This window comes from Maylandia zebra, linkage group LG14 (genome assembly GCF_041146795.1).
Source record: "Maylandia zebra isolate NMK-2024a linkage group LG14, Mzebra_GT3a, whole genome shotgun sequence".
NCBI classification, from domain to species: Eukaryota; Metazoa; Chordata; class Actinopteri; order Cichliformes; family Cichlidae; genus Maylandia; species Maylandia zebra.
In genome coordinates this window covers 35,594,541-35,610,071 of record NC_135180.1, presented here as the reverse complement: position 1 = coordinate 35,610,071, position 15,531 = coordinate 35,594,541, and the positions used below count along the sequence as shown (strand labels likewise).

At 43.3% G+C, this 15,531-nt stretch overlaps 1 protein-coding gene and 1 long non-coding RNA gene across 3 annotated transcripts in view; one reads left to right on the top strand and one right to left on the bottom strand.

The window, feature by feature from the left end:
* Nucleotides 1-8,632, top strand: part of hif1al (hypoxia inducible factor 1 subunit alpha, like) — a 21,676-nt gene extending 13,044 nt beyond the window's left edge. Inside the window, exons 4-15 of one of the 2 annotated variants that reach the window (XM_024804953.2) lie at nucleotides 1,277-1,361; nucleotides 1,667-1,782; nucleotides 3,236-3,420; nucleotides 3,568-3,674; nucleotides 4,374-4,521; nucleotides 4,628-4,890; nucleotides 5,038-5,222; nucleotides 5,305-5,394; nucleotides 5,498-5,628; nucleotides 5,930-6,038; nucleotides 6,292-6,415; nucleotides 6,973-8,632. In XM_024804953.2, the coding sequence (XP_024660721.1) occupies nucleotides 1,277-1,361; nucleotides 1,667-1,782; nucleotides 3,236-3,420; nucleotides 3,568-3,674; nucleotides 4,374-4,521; nucleotides 4,628-4,890; nucleotides 5,038-5,222; nucleotides 5,305-5,394; nucleotides 5,498-5,628; nucleotides 5,930-6,038; nucleotides 6,292-6,415; nucleotides 6,973-7,040 (1,611 nt within the window). In that variant the 3' untranslated portion in view covers nucleotides 7,041-8,632. Of the gene's footprint in view, nucleotides 1-1,276; nucleotides 1,362-1,666; nucleotides 1,783-3,235; nucleotides 3,421-3,567; nucleotides 3,675-4,373; nucleotides 4,522-4,627; nucleotides 4,891-5,037; nucleotides 5,223-5,304; nucleotides 5,395-5,494; nucleotides 5,629-5,929; nucleotides 6,039-6,291; nucleotides 6,416-6,972 lie in introns of both variants that reach the window. The other variant, XM_024804952.2, reaches the window with a different exon arrangement.
* Nucleotides 2,721-15,531, bottom strand: LOC105941364 (uncharacterized). The gene is made up of 4 exons (XR_001342175.4): nucleotides 15,347-15,531; nucleotides 13,650-13,723; nucleotides 6,264-6,357; nucleotides 2,721-6,154 (listed from the first exon to the last, which is right to left on the bottom strand). It is a non-coding gene; the product is annotated as an uncharacterized LOC105941364 (long non-coding RNA).

Here is a 15,531-nt window from a genome sequence, read left to right as displayed (position 1 = left end):
TGTTTATCTGTAAATGTGACATAAAATCAGAGCAGGGTAACAGGCTGCACCTCTGGTAAAAATTCATGCAAATCCATCCGTGTCTCTGCGAGTAATCCTGCTGACAAACAGGACAAAACAAGCACTCGCTCCGCAATCACTTTATTTTACCATTTATGATTCCAACAATTGATTAAAAATGTATGAATATTTCTAAGTTTCCAGAAATGTGCCCTCCTGTGTGGTGATGCTTACTTTATGAAGACTCTTTGCTGGTTTAATGGCTGATTGGGCGCTGGAGAGACGTAACTGTGACGTTTAATTTTCCAGACTTTAGTCTTAAATCTTTTCCTTTCATTTCAACCGTGCCGGCTTCAGTTTCCCACTCAGCTGCCACTTCGTGTGACGGTCTTGTGATCCGTCAGCTTGGCATTCCGGTTATTTTCCAAGTCAGTTCTGGTTTTCCGTGCAGTGTGTAACATTAGGAAACCTTCTACACCAGAAAATAGATGTTGGTCTCCAAACATCCATTTTTGGCGGTGTTGGTCATTTGAAACACTTGACACATCACCCCAATCCCCATAAATACATATATAAACTTACTGGGTTTAGAAACTGGACTAAACTGAAGGCATTTCCTGTGTTGCATTTATTGTAGTTTATTTCTGTAGTTGCGCAGCAGCGTATTTGCTAAAGTGTCATTTTTATTTTGGTTAATTACAGCGTCTTGGTTTACTTTCAGTGAACTGTAATAATGTTGTTTCAGGGTGTGTAATTAAACCCTAGAGGTACTCGTTGGACGTGAGAACGCCATCATTATTGCTTAGATTGTAGATGTGTTGTTTGTCATTCCTGACCTACATCAGTTTTTAGTACACTCAGCCCTTACGAGCTTTTCTTAGATAAGAGTTGTTTTCTTTTTTATTTCCTGTGAGCTGCCAGGATAGTGTGTCTATGAAAGCTGAGCAGGAAAAAGAATCTGTTCCTTGGATCTATTCTTAGCCCCGTTTGAGGAGGTTATAGCGAGTATTCACCGAGGTCCTGAGTGAAGCATGCTGTAACAGCGGTGGCGATTTAACCCGACCTCGTCAACTGTAATTACAGTCGCTGCTAAACACAAAGAAAAATTGATTCACCAGAGAAAATAAAGTACAGACAGACTTTTAACCAACACGTCAGGTTCAAAAACTACATGTTTGTGCTTTAACAAAAAAAAAAAAAAATCAGGGGTAGCAGTTGATACTTGTGTTTGTCGGTGTGTGACTCAGCGGTTTTGTTGGTTTCTTATCGTCCACAGCTGGAGCTGCTGGGTCAGAGCATCTATGACTTTGTTCATCCCTGCGATCAAGAGGAGCTCAGAGACCTGCTGACTCCACGTCCAGGTAAACACGCAGAGCCGGGGATCAGGAGCCCACTGACACCTTTATTTTGGAGTTCGGTCATGTGACAAGAAGACAAGCATCTTCTTAATTTGATCTCCAGAATTTAATTACAGGTCAGATTGATTGTAACGAGTTAATTTAGTGCGTGTTGTCGTATTAGTTCTGTTTGTTTGTGGTCACAAAGACTCAGCAAAGCCCGTCTGTGTGCTTTCTGAGCTCAGCCGTTCTTTGAATTTTTAAAATGTTTTTGGTACCTGACAAACTTCTGTGAATTACCCACGTTAACAGTGTCGTGTTGCTTTCAGGTCTGAGTAAGAAGGCACGGACAGAACAGACGAGCGAGAGGAACTTCTTTATGCGAATGAAGAGCACACTGACCACCAGGGGGCGCACCGTCAACATCAAATCTGCCACCTGGAAGGTTTGTATTACACACAGCTGTTCATAGATAGATATAGAGATAGATATGCTCACTCACCTCTGACTAACCTCGGACTAGCCTTAACATTAAAACTATAGCCTGTATATAAAAGATGGACACAGCTACCATGCTGTCATCTATTAGTTTTTATTTAGAAGCCTCAATATTAAAGTTTTGGCTGGATCCATGTTGCATTTTGATCCAGAAGTAGTTGTAAACAGTGCAAATGCTTAGAATAGTAGGCTGCATTCATAAACTGTAGGACTGCAGCTACTAGCTAACTACTGCTCAGCAACAGAGTAATAATATACTAGAATACACCAACTTGCTGAACATGCAAGAGTGTCAAAGTGCAGTTTGCAGTGCTGTAAAGAAATGTTCTCTGTTTTATTCATACCGCCAGGTCCAGCTGGAGCATGTCTTTAACCCTTAAAGTGGACGTATTCACCGCTTCCTTATTTATTCCTATGTAAATATATACTTTCACAAGTGAAAGCTGAACTTTTGGCTCATGCACTTGATTGGCTGCAGGCCTCTTCTAAATGACAAGTGTTCCTGCTCAGGAAAAACAAATAAATCACAGCCTTGGGGCTCGAGCAGGAACAGAAGATTGCTTGTACTCTCCCCAACACATTCTTACTGTTTGCAAAAAAAAAAAAATTGGGAGGTGCACGACGAGCCCAAACGACAGCAGTGCACATTTACTTTTGGCTGGTGTATAAACTACCTTCAATAAGGACGTCTCGAGCTCACACCTCTGGCTTTGAGCACATAAGCTTCACCCACCTTTACCCAGGTCTTCGGTTTATGATGGGCAGCCAACCACAAGAAAGGAAGAGGAGTTAAAATAATAAATTGTCAGCTGGAACGAGCAGAATACGTCTCCTTTAAACAGGCCTTAGAAGGTGTGTCACAAAGTGAGGGACGGCTAGTTCTGAAGCTATAATTGGTCCTCATAAAAATAGGCACAACAGACACACATGCAGCTAAAGTCCAGTCTGAAAGAGATATGGTCAAATTAACGCTGGCAGCCGGCCTTCACGCTGTAAACGGTACACCTACTAGTTCAAACACACACACACTACTTTCAATTCATGCGCTCACGTGTACTTGATGTTACCATTCCTGTCTAAAGTGCTGCACTTACATTTTAAAACCTCTGGAAGAGTCAGAGGGTTTCCAGCACTGACGTGTCTTGGCTCCAGCGCCACAGAGCAGGGACTCTTTTAAAACCTCTGAGCATTTAAGGGATTACAGCTCAAATTTGAGGTTTTATTCTTTCTGAATTTAACATTGGCAAAAGCAGAGCAACACAAACTGAATACTTTTCATTAAAAGGAGCTCACTACAGCTAAGCAGCATGAAATTGAGCAAAAATAAAAGTTTATTTCGGTTGTTTGAAGCGTGCTTGGTTGATGAACTCTGCTTTAAATTCCTCGCCCTCTTTCTCCAGGTCCTCCACTGCACAGGCCACATTCGTCCCTTTGGCAGCGGCTCTGCGTCGCCCCCTGCAGGCAGAGTCATGACCCTGCTGTGTGAGCCCATCCCACACCCATCCAGCGTGGAGTTCCCTCTGGATACTTGCACCTTCCTCACCCGTCACAGCATGGACCTGCGCTTCACCCACTGCGAGGGCAGGTGAGACGGAAAAATGTAACCGATCTTGACCTTTGACCTTCCCCCCCGTGGATGGGAAGCAGGAGGAATACCATTCCACTGTAGCGCGAAAGAAAGGGGGAAAGAAACCTCTGAACTCCTGGTTTTCTTTTCTCACGCTGTTTCCAGGGTTGCAGAGCTGGTGGGATACAAACCTGATGATTTGATTGGACGCTCAGGCTTCGAGTTTCTTCACGCACTCGACTCAGATCACATCAACAAGAGCCTGCACACATGTGAGTGTCAGTGTGTGTCTGCACACATGTGAGTGTCAGTGTGTGTCTGCGTGTTACAACAGTGTAATATTTTCAATCATTTTCACCGCTTACCTGGGTCTAAACGGCTTTCATATACGGACGGGTGACGAATTAAAGAAAAATCCAGCATAAAACTCTCAGCAGGGTATTTGGCTCTCAGCTGTCGTCAGAACACCTTCAGTGCATTTTGGCCTTTAAAACAAAGTCTGAAAATTTGAGAGAGCACACGGGGACAAAAGAAATTCTCTCATTTGGCGTCTAGATGATGAAGGCAGAGAAAGAGAGGGGTGTCCAACATGAATGTCCAAAACTGGTTTTTCCTTCTAATTTTGAACATATTTATGCCTAAATATTTGCTCCTCATTTCTGATTACTACTAATATACTAAGGAACCAATGTCTGAATTAAGTTCCATTAAACGTATTTCACCCTCAAAGTGCCTGCTTGAGAAGAAAAGTTGGCTTTGATCCACCTGAGCTCATAAAACTAGTTTAAGGGTGTTTCTTCGATATGTCATCAGTCCATCGCTTGTATTTGAGGCACAGGTTTTACTACATTGCAGCTGTTATTAAAAGCTGTGTTTCAACCAGGAGCTCCCAGAATTTGTGTTTTAATGAAGTGAAAATGTGCTCTGGCACTTCATCATCATCCTCTTTCTCTTCTGTCCACACTGCGCAGTGCTCTCCAAAGGTCAAGTTAGCACCAGCCAGTACCGTTTCCTGGCAAACAACGGTGGCTACGTGTGGGCGGAGACTCAGGCCACTGTGTTGTACAACAGTAAAACGTCCCAGCCGGATGCCATCGTCTGCCTCAACTTCATCCTCAGGTACTTTAAAAAGCAGCAAAGTTGTCTCGCAAACTGCAACATGAGCGAGGATGGTGCGCCCATTTACTGTTCCCAATTTTAACGTCATCGTGTTCTTCGTCTTTAGCTCTGTGGAGCAGCCAGATGTGATTTTCTCCATGGAGCAGACCCGCTGTAGTAGCATCCCTAAAGTTGAACTGGCAGATGAAGACTCCGGGACTGCCGACATGTGTGAGTCTAAAACTGACAGCACTGTTTCCACTGAGGTTGAAGATGTGGATTCAGATTCCAGCAGCAGCGCGAAGCTCTTCATGGAGCTGCGGGAGAAGCCGGAGGAGCTGCTGCAGTTGGCTCCTGATGCCGGAGACACCATCGTACCTCTGAGTCCAGGTGAGGCCAACAGAGGAACCCCCCCCCTCTTTTTTTTTTTTTTTTTTTTTTTTTTTAAGTATATAAACCTAAAAGCCTCGTTTATGTTACAGTTGAGGAAATGTCGTCTGTGGTTATTCAGAGTAGATCTTTCCCCCCCTCTTTCAGGTTCTGTCGAGCTCTCATTTGCCAGTCCACCCAGTCCAAACTTGGTGCCCGAGCACCCTCAGGATCTGTGCACCCCGCAGCTGAGAAAACTCCTCGCACCCATCTTTGACCCCATCACTCCTCCTCCATCTGCATCCTCATCCTCTTCTTCATCATCGCCAAGCTCCTCACCTAAACCCGAGCAGGTAAATGTCAGCCTTAAGTCTTTGTGCATCAGTCGAAGTGTCTGCGCCTCCCTTTAACCATTAATCGATGTTTGTATCTCAGAGCCGCAGTGAAGAGGTGATGGACACCAGCGAGGTGGAAAAGTTCTTCGCCTTTTGGCCAGAAGATGCCCAGAAGAAAGATACCCCGGTGGTAAGAGCACGAACCGATGAGGCATCAACAAAAGACATCCTGATAACTATTCAGTCAACCGCTTTCTGCAAAATATTCAGTCCTACCTGCATTTTCTCAGAAGATTGAGGGGATGGACCTGGACATGTTGGCTCCGTACATCTCCATGGACGATGACTTCCAGCTGACCTTCCTCAGCAGTATGACCGAGGAAGCTGAGAAACCTTCCGAAACTTCAGCAACAAGCAGGAAACGGTAAGCTAGACCAGCGTTATCTATAAAACTATTGGTGCAAAGGTGTGCTTAGAGCAAACAGGAAGCCAAGTTTCACCTTGCATTATTGTAACTGAGCACAACGGCCCTATGCCAAGATGGGAAATTTGTCCTGAGGGAGGCGCCAGTAAGAAGGCCGTGTTCTTGTCCTCTGTACAGTGGCCCATTCAGGACATTGTAGAGTTCCAGCTTTTTATTGTAGGTGAAGACACAGCTAAAAATTTATATCTGAACATCAAAACAAAGATTTACGTGTTTTACAATCAGTCTGTCTCTCGTTCAGGACTCATGACTCTGCTGAAGAGATGCTGTCACCAGTGATGCTCCAGGACAAGAGACAGAAAAAGGATCCTTCCATGGAGGAGGAGCTTCTTCTCACCCACAAACTACTTGTGAGTGGAAGAGGAGGAAGAGCCGAGAGGGATGATTTTAAGACGTTTAATCCAAAATGTTCTGTCTTGATGACTTTTCACTGCCTTGATTGGAGGTTGCAGTGTTCAGTTTTTACCTTTAATAAAAAACAACAAATTAGAAAATCTGAAAAATCAGTATTTAGTTGGTTTCTACTAATAGATGCTATGTAATGATAATTATGTTTTCAGAACAAACTTTTTCACCTGACCACACGTTAACCTCCAATTTCAGGACAGTCTGGACGAAACCGACCAACCAGATCTGATCATGGACCCGGGACCGGAGAGTCGCAGCCATCTGCTCACAGACAGAGATCCGGTCTTAGGAGGCATGCAAGGACTGTGTGACACTGCAGGTAAGATCTCTAACCTCAGCTCACATTATCAGACTTGCTTCAAATTAACGTCAGAGGATAACGGGCACTGAGTGACTTCCATCCCAAATTCAGGTGATTTGGCGCCATCTAGTGGTCATACTGAGATAATGTTTGGGAATTAGGCAAAATATTCCACACAGTTCAATAACTGATCATGTTGGTGCATAGGCTACTTACAGATTTCCTGTTATGATAATGTTGGATTGTAAAGGGAGTGATCTTTTTCACTCAGGTATTAAACGTGATGGGTCTGGAGCATAAACTGTACATCACAGATGGCAGTTTTTGCTCTATTCTGGCTCCTTTCAGGTTAGATCTTATTTATCAGTGGTTAGCTCACAGCGAAAGAGTGCTTAGTTCAAACCCCTGCAGGGACCTTTTGTGACTCTGTGGGGTGCTTTTTACCTCCTGCTGTTAAAAACAAGCCAGAAATCACTGCCTGTGTAGGTCTGAGACACACAAGAGATTCTTAAGCTTAAGAGTTTCAGCTGTGAAGTGTCCTCTGACCTAACAGTGTCTCTCTTTGTGTCTCGCAGCTCTGATGAAGGACATATTTGTATCCCGCCCGACTCTCCTCTCGCCACCTCTCTCACCTATGACCTAAAGGAATTCCTGCCAGTCACGAGTTGGCCCGACTTCACCGCTTAAAACGAGCAAGTCGACTTTGGATCTGCCTGCAAACACTGCATCCTGAGCACACACCTACAGACATGCACGCAAAAGATTCGAGACTCACACACGCTGCATCACTTCGTCATCGGATCGTTGATTGTAGCCGAAGCCAAACGGTCTCTTGATGTTGGCTTTTCCCGTCCGTCTCTCACTGTGAAACAAGCCGGCGACCCGCTCTGGAGCCTAGAAAAGTCAAAGCGAAGATGCTCCAAATTGGCTTCCCGCAACCCGGCGCAGCTCAAGCGCTCGCTTTCCTCCATCATCACTTACTTTTCGTCAGGGATTTAATCTGAGAAGTCATCACTGAGGTCTGTCCGTTCTGACGGAAACGGCAGGTGGTGCTAATTTTCCTCATGCGAACGATGTGAAAGATTAATCATCCCGAATGGGTTTAACGGTGAGACAAAAAGAGACGCGTTTCTCTGCAGCTAAATTTCTCACAGTTTGATCCAATTTGTGTACAGAACAACCATGTCAGCAAAAATCACCGTCGTCCTTCTTCAGTCAGTGTCTCAACTAACAAAAAATAAATCACTCGCTCTTCCACTTTACTCAGAAATAAACAAAAAGAAACAAACTTGCGAAATCAGTGGCATGTCATTTCAGTGGCATATTTTTATGTGTTTTTTATACACTTGTAAACATTTTTTTCTTTCTATTAAATGATGCAATTACTAGAAAGTTCTGATAGTTTTACTTCAGCGTTCTCTTCAGATCCTGAGTCGCTCTTCGTCGCAGATTGTTCTTGATGTCTAATCTTTAATCCCGAGGTGCCCGGTCTGTGCGCTTCATCTTCTCTTACACTCTACAAGCTAATGTGAGGTGATCAATTGGCTTTCAGACGCATAGCCGTGGATAACCTGCTGAGGGTGTGGTCAAAGGCCAAAAAAAAAAAAAAAAAAAAAAAGCAAATTTAATGGGTATTGCTTTTTCCTTTTATCGTGGTTTTGAATATATATAAACGTGTATATATATATTTCTATAATCGATTTATCTTTCCATTATTGTTAGTTAAAGCATCAGTAGAGTAAGCTTGTTTATATGCTGGTAGAAATGTGATGAAACACTAGAATTTAGTTTTAGTTTGTTTTTTTTGTCCTTAAGATCAAATTTTATGACTTCTAACAAATTTTACCTCAAATTAAATGAGTTGAAAGTAGGCTTGCATCCTTCAGTTGCAGTGTTTGATGAAATATTGTGATTTTGATGTTGAGGATTGTTTTCATTTGGCCACAATCATTTTTACTTTTCCACACGTTATCTGCAAACTACGAACTGTCTGTGTGTCCCCTGTAAAACTGCCATTTTATCTCAAACGTGTTACCTCTTCTAGAGCTGTCTGTGCCTTTTTCTCACCCGCTGAAAAACATTGTTTGGCCTGTTACCGTCACGCAGGATCTGTTCATTATGTCCCCCTGATGATTTACACAGAGGGAGAGGGGTTGCATACTGTTTTCTTTTCTTTTTACTCTTTATCCTGTATGTATTCTTGAGCTAAATAAAGCTGATGAAGCAAAAGCAGAAGCTGTAGTGTGATCTGTGTGGTAAATCCTGATTACCTGAGCTTCTTATGATCATTACCCACAGAAGGACCTCGAGCTTCTGTCCACGACCATGGAGGTCACGTCATACCAATGAAAACAGAAAAATGTTCTTTGTGTCAGAGCGCACATATCTTTTAATCCTGAACGTGAAGTTTTTAACCAAAACTGGTGTTTCATCACTAGTGGTGCAACGGATCAAAAAATCTCACGGTTTGGATCGGATAAATTTTCGGATCAGCAAAAAAAGAAGACAAAACTCATTCCATGCAATTATAAAAAGAAAAAAGGTACAATATAGGGCAGTATAGGTCTTTGTATCTACCACTCAATTCAATTTTACTTATAAAGCGCCAAATCACAACAACAGTCGCCTCAATGCGCTTTATATTGTAAGGTAGACCCTACAATAATACATACCGCTCATTATATCGCAGTCCGCTGTGATATAATGAGCGGTCACGTAGCCCTGGAGATCCACCCGTTTGTAGTAGTTAGGCCAACAGAAGATGCCTGGGACAGTTCAGCCATAACTTAAATCCTGCTCATACATGCTTGGAACGATCTTGCCACTAAAGTGGACACGAACGGGATATCACAGCGTTGCTCAAGCACGTTCATCATAGTTTAAACCCCTTGTTTTGCACAACGGAGTACGGCCTCCCGTTCCACAGAGCTGCTCAGAACGATTAAAGGAGCACATCACCTAACGAGATGCTCTCCCTGACCTCAGGTCACCCTCATGAGATCTGTTTCTGGTTGCTTGGTCAGATACATTTGCACCGGCGGCCTGCTGGAGCTCATTTTGTAGCTCTGACCGGGCTCATGCTTTTCCTCCTGTCACACAGGAGCAGATACCGATCCTGCTAAGGACCTTCTCCAGGCCTGTCCGGCTTTCCTAGAGTAACCGCTTGTCTCCTGCAGTCTAGTCGAGACACAGCAAACCTGGCAATGACACTGTAGGCTGTAGGATAGGGCAGCTCACTAATCTGCGTAACCATTTCTGTTTTGGGAGTTGTCTCATTGTTGCCCCTCTAGTGCGCCTGTTGATAATCCAGCTGAAACTGATTAACAACTGATAGATCACCGACCAGATCAATATCCCAGAAGTTTAACTGACTCTACGCTACACTCTGATTAAAAAGTGTTCCTGTATGTCTGAGCTATGTACTGCAAGATATAAAAAAAAAAAAACAAAAAAAACCCTCTGTGCTGAAATGTTCACAAAGATTTTGCGAATAAACCCACATTTGCACAGGTTTCACAAATCATTATTACGCAGCAGATTTTAGGAAACGTGTGTATGAAGAAAATCAAGCCAGGCAAGCCAAGCTCGTTTGCATCATCGTGGGGTTGTTTTTCTCAAGGAGGAGGCAAAAAATGCATAGAAGCAGTAGATCGGACACAAACACCACATTAGTGGGAACGTTTAGTACCAGGTGGTTAGCTCTGACACCTCACAGCAATGCCTGATTTAATGTGAGTGTGTGTGGTTGTCTGGTTCACACATCTTTAAGTATTAAAAGCAGCATTTATACTTAATATTGTTAGTTTGCCCAAATACTTTTGAGCGTCTGACTGCGCGTGAAAGAAATGTCTTTAATTCCTAAATAGTTGATGAAATATTTTTGTAAAACCCCTCAAATTACAGCTGAAAGTCTGCACTTCAGTCACATGTTGACTGTTTGATTTTAAATCCAGCGTGGTGTGGAGCAGAGGCAAAAGTACCAAATTATCTCCAAGGTTCAAACGACCTGCTAAAGGAGGCCTCATCGGCTGTGTCCCAGGGTCTGCACGCTTGAAGTACGCGCACTACGCGTACTATAAGTACGAGAAGTGCGGAAGTGAGAGGCTTGTGAAATGGGACGGCATACGCTTCGTCGCACTGTTCAGGTTGCCTAGCAACCACATACAGCTTTGTTTGACAGAAATGAAGGAGAAAAATGTTTTGTTGGTCATTCATTTTTGTCATGACATCACTTTAGTTGAGTATCTGAGGCTGAGACCACAGGACTGTAAAACATGATTGTTGGGCTTCATTTCTGTGCTGAACAGTCATTTAAGATTAGTTAGTAAATAACAATTAGCTAATGTTGTTCATGAGACTAAAGTCAACTCACTGTGGCAATGTAAATATAATATGGCCAATATTATAGTACTGTCAGATTATTATGATGTGTGTGTGTGTGTGTGTGCGTGTGTGTACACACACACACACGCACGTATACATACATACACGCACGTATATACGTGTGTATATACACACGTATACACACGTATATACACGTGTATATATACGTATATATCCAGAAAATCCTACCAGTGGCTGGACAAAGCTGGACTGAAAGACAGCACAGAGGCACTAATCATGGCAGCACAAGAACAAGCTCTGAGTACAAGATCCATAGAGGCTGGGGTCTATCACACCAGGCAAGACCCCAGGTGCAGGCTGTGTAAAGATGCCCCAGAGACAATCCAGCACATAACAGCAGGGTGCAAGATGCTAGCAGGCAAGGCATACATGGAACGCCATAACCAAGTGGCCGGCATAGTGTACAGGAACATCTGTGCCGAGTATAACCTGGAAGTCCCGAGGTCAAAATGGGAGATGCCCCAAGGGTGGTGGAGAATGACCGAGCTAAGATCCTGTGGGACTTCCAGATACAGACGGACAAAATGGTGGTGGCTAACCAACCGGACATAGTGGTGGTAGACAAACAGAAGAAGACGGCCGTAGTGATCGATGTAGCGGTTCCGAATGACAGCAACATCAGGAAGAAGGAACACGAGAAGCTGGAGAAATACCAAGGGCTCAGAGAAGAGCTCGAGAGGATGTGGAGGGTGAAGGTAACGGTGGTCCCCGTGGTAATCGGAGCACTAGGTGCGGTGACTGCCAAGCTAGGCGAGTGGCTCCAGCATATCCCGGGAATAACATCGGAGATCTCTGTCCAGAAGAGCGCAGTCCTGGGAACAGCTAAGATACTGCGCAGGACCCTCAAGCTCCCAGGCCTCTGGTAGAGGACCCGAGCTTGAAGGATAAACCGCCCGCAGGGGCGTGCTGGGTGTTTTATATACACACACACACACACACACACACACACACACACACACACACACACACACACACACACACACACACACACACACACACACACCTGACTTTCAGCTTGTTGTGTTTGTGGATATATGACTGACTTTAATTATTAAACATTCGCACATAAATAAGTGACGTCATATTCAGTACTTTTGACAGTTCACTCTTCGGCCGCTCCATCTTATTAGGGAAATTCCATATACATAAATGTAAATTTCAAAACTCAACCCCATCATTTGTTTTTGATTGAAGCTGAATATTACTTAAACTCTCTTAAATTAACTTCCAATAAAAAAAGGTTTATCATTGATTGAAATTCATTCAGAAATGTTTAACGAATGACCTGTCACAACTTTCAAGTACAAAGTTGTTATGAAGTCTGTCACATCCCCCCCCCCCCCCTTTTGTTCTTTTTTTTTTTATCCTTTATTTATCCTTCTTATTTCATTGTACTGTATATTGTTACTCTTATTTCCCTTGTATGTCTACTGTACAAACTGAACTGGAATGACTGACTGTTCGCTTTAAAAGCAGTGTTGGGAAGGTTACTTTTAAAATGTATTCCGTTACAGAATACATGCCCCAAAATGTATTCTGTAACGTATTCCGTTACGTTACTCAATGAGAGAAACGTATTCTGAATACTTTGGATTACTTAATATATTATCATGCTTTTTACAACAACGTGAATGTACTATTGCTGTGTGATTTATTACTATTACTGAAGGTCCGCGACTCCGAACTGTAGTAAAGGGACCTCTGACTAATACGGCGGGGTCCCTGTCAGCTCGTAGCCGAAAAATAGCTTTACTTTGTTGTGTGGGTCAACTTTTCTTGCGAGAGACAGAGAGAGGCGTTGAAAGACTGCTCCAACGGAACTTATTGTTTTCGGAGGGAAACACGAACGTGGTGTACAGTCGAGTCTTAATAGCTTACTTACAGCTGGGCTCGTCAGGCACTCTTCTTGGCTGCAGTGGTTATTATTATATTTACATGCTTCCAGCTCCCGTTTTTCCTCGACGACAACTCGTACCTTTCCACTCTCCTTTTTCTCCCTCCTCGCGCTCACAGACACATAACGTGTATGGCAGTGCATTCTCCCTGCAGCACGGACTACACTGGCCATGATGCTACATTCTTTAGAGCTATGCTTGTAGCATTCTGCCTGTTAGCTTAGCACAACAACAACAACGAAAAGGCGCTCTCTCACCCAGGAAACACACAGTCGCAGAAAGAGAGAGAGAGCGTCGCCCTGTAACCATGGCAACCGTAACGCTGCCGCCTGGAACAACAGAACGTAGCTGTCAAACAAAACCCAAACAGTCCTGACCCGCGACAATATGAAACAGGAAAGTACCGCAGTGTATTCCATTTATTTCAACAAAGTAACTGTATTCTGAATACCACCTTTTTAAACGGTAACTGTAACGGAATACAGTTACTCATATTTTGTATTTTAAATACGTAACGGCGGTATATGTATTCCGTTACTCCCCAACACTGTTTATAAGTTCAATAAAGTTTGGAGAAAGAAAAAAATAAAAATAAAACCCTCTTCAGCCGCTCCCTTCTGCCGTATTTTGCGGCAAAATTATCCACACCCACCGCCGCGCTATGAATTGTGGGATATATGGGACCACGAAGCGTGCACCGGACCACGCTTGATATTTGGGGAAATCGACGGCGCATTTGGAGTATGCATTTGAAGCACACTTCGAATTGGGACAGCCGTCGTCGCGTGGCGGTGACGTAACCGCACTTGAAATGCGTGCTTCAAGCGTGCAGACCCTGAATTGGGACACAGCCATCATGTTTTTCTGTTCACAACTTGAAGGCGTCATGGAGCATTTCCTGATTTCCATAAAGGTTTGAGCTGGTGCAAAACTGAAGTAGTTTAAGCCCTTACCTCTGACTTCATCCCACAGGTGTGTTTCGTCTGTTACAGGTGGCTTTCAAGTCGTCAGCAGGTGGCCCTAAACACTAAAATAAAAACATAATTAATAATGTCGTCAATCATTCATCATTGGAACAACAGTGATGTGTTGAGTTAAGGCAACATAAACATGTTAACTTACATTTAAGTTTCATAATCCAGTGGAAATGTGACTTTATAGTAAAGATTTAAACTGACTGTAAGAACGTAGCCCCAGTTATGTGGCAAAATGAAAACTGTCAAAATAGCTGATGTAAGGCAGTTTTAAAATTTTAGTTCTGTTAACCTTTTAGGGTTTAAAGAAACAAAGAAGCAGAAATGGGAAGTAAAACAAATGAAAGAAAACCGGTTTGTCATCAAAAAAGAAATCACAGATGTGGGCATTTGCATAAACGCTGACGGTAACTGTGAATCCACCCTGTTTGCACAACCTCGCTGTGATGTCACACGCTGGTCACTTTCTGAAGAAGGCATTTGTAAGGAAGCTGAGCGGAGGAGGGAAACCCTCAGGGCTGGTAATAGTTTCAAAGATCACACGGTGTCTTTTCTGGTTCTGAGTTGAGAAATTAAGTCTTCTTCTAACTTCCACCGTGTGACGGGATGTTGTCACACTGTGGCTGATGCAGAAAATTAATCACTGCTGACTGGTTGCAGCAGTCTGTGTTTCACTTCTGGACAGCTTGGACTCATCGGAGCAGCTTCTCCTTTTAGTCTGACTGGAAAAGGTGAAACACATCCAGGCTTATCTGACACAGAGTCCTTGAACTAAGTCACAAACTGATAAAGACCGATAATGCTTTCCTGGAAATGGGTGCATTACACATCACTGAAGAGACTATGTGTTTTATCTTTATGGGAATTTTCCTGGAGAAAATCCAAGGAGGGAAAAAAAGAAACATGATCCTACATTTTCAGTTTAAGAGACCAGAGAGACATTTACTCTGTCTGTGGCTTATTTTAAGGTTTTATCATTTCAGAGAGAAATACTGACTTTTTTTTTTACATATATCTGCCGAGACGGGATAAAACGTTTGTTTCAGAGGTGTGGTCTGTGATCTGCTGTATCCTGAACAGGTAACTGCATCCTAATGTTAATAAGGTCCAATCAGCCTTAATTGAATTGTGTTTAATTATACTCGAGGCCTTTATTTCCAACTCCACTCTTTTTTTCCTCAGACTGTACTAGAGTAGCTTTAATGAATCACATATTAAAATAATTCTTATTTATCCTGAATTGGATCTCGTTACAGCATCTCAGTTCATATGTTGAAAACAACCTCCATTCTTCTGAATGGCTGTCCATCACAAACAGAAGGTTTGAGCAGCCAGTGGGCGGGGCTTCTGTTCCCGGTACCGGGGGCGTTGGGGCTCAAGAGTTATGTAACCCGCCATGGCGTAGAGCCTTTTAATCAAATATCAACTTGTGTAGTATTCACAGAAACCTTTCTACAACCACCAAACACAGCGAAAACAAGCAATGATTAAAAGAGCAGTTATGTAAATGCGAAAAAACCAGAAATTCTCCAGACTTCATATAACCGGCTAAACAAAGGCTAGTTAGCTTCGAGAGCTATCACAGATTCCAAACACTAAGTTTCACCACGCTCCGACCAAAAGTCACTGAACCAGCCGCAAAAGAAGAAACGCGTAGCAGCGCAAAATTGGCTTACCTCCCAGTTTCCTCCGTTATTTTCGCAGGTAGCCGATAGCACCCTGATTATCAGCAGCTACCGCGGCTAACTAGCGCATCAGAGCCACTTCCGTCATTTTAGACCTAGCTACAGACATAAATTGGGCCCAGGTGGGGTCTGGCTTTGCAACTTCTGATTAGATGAAGTGGCATCGTTACCACGAT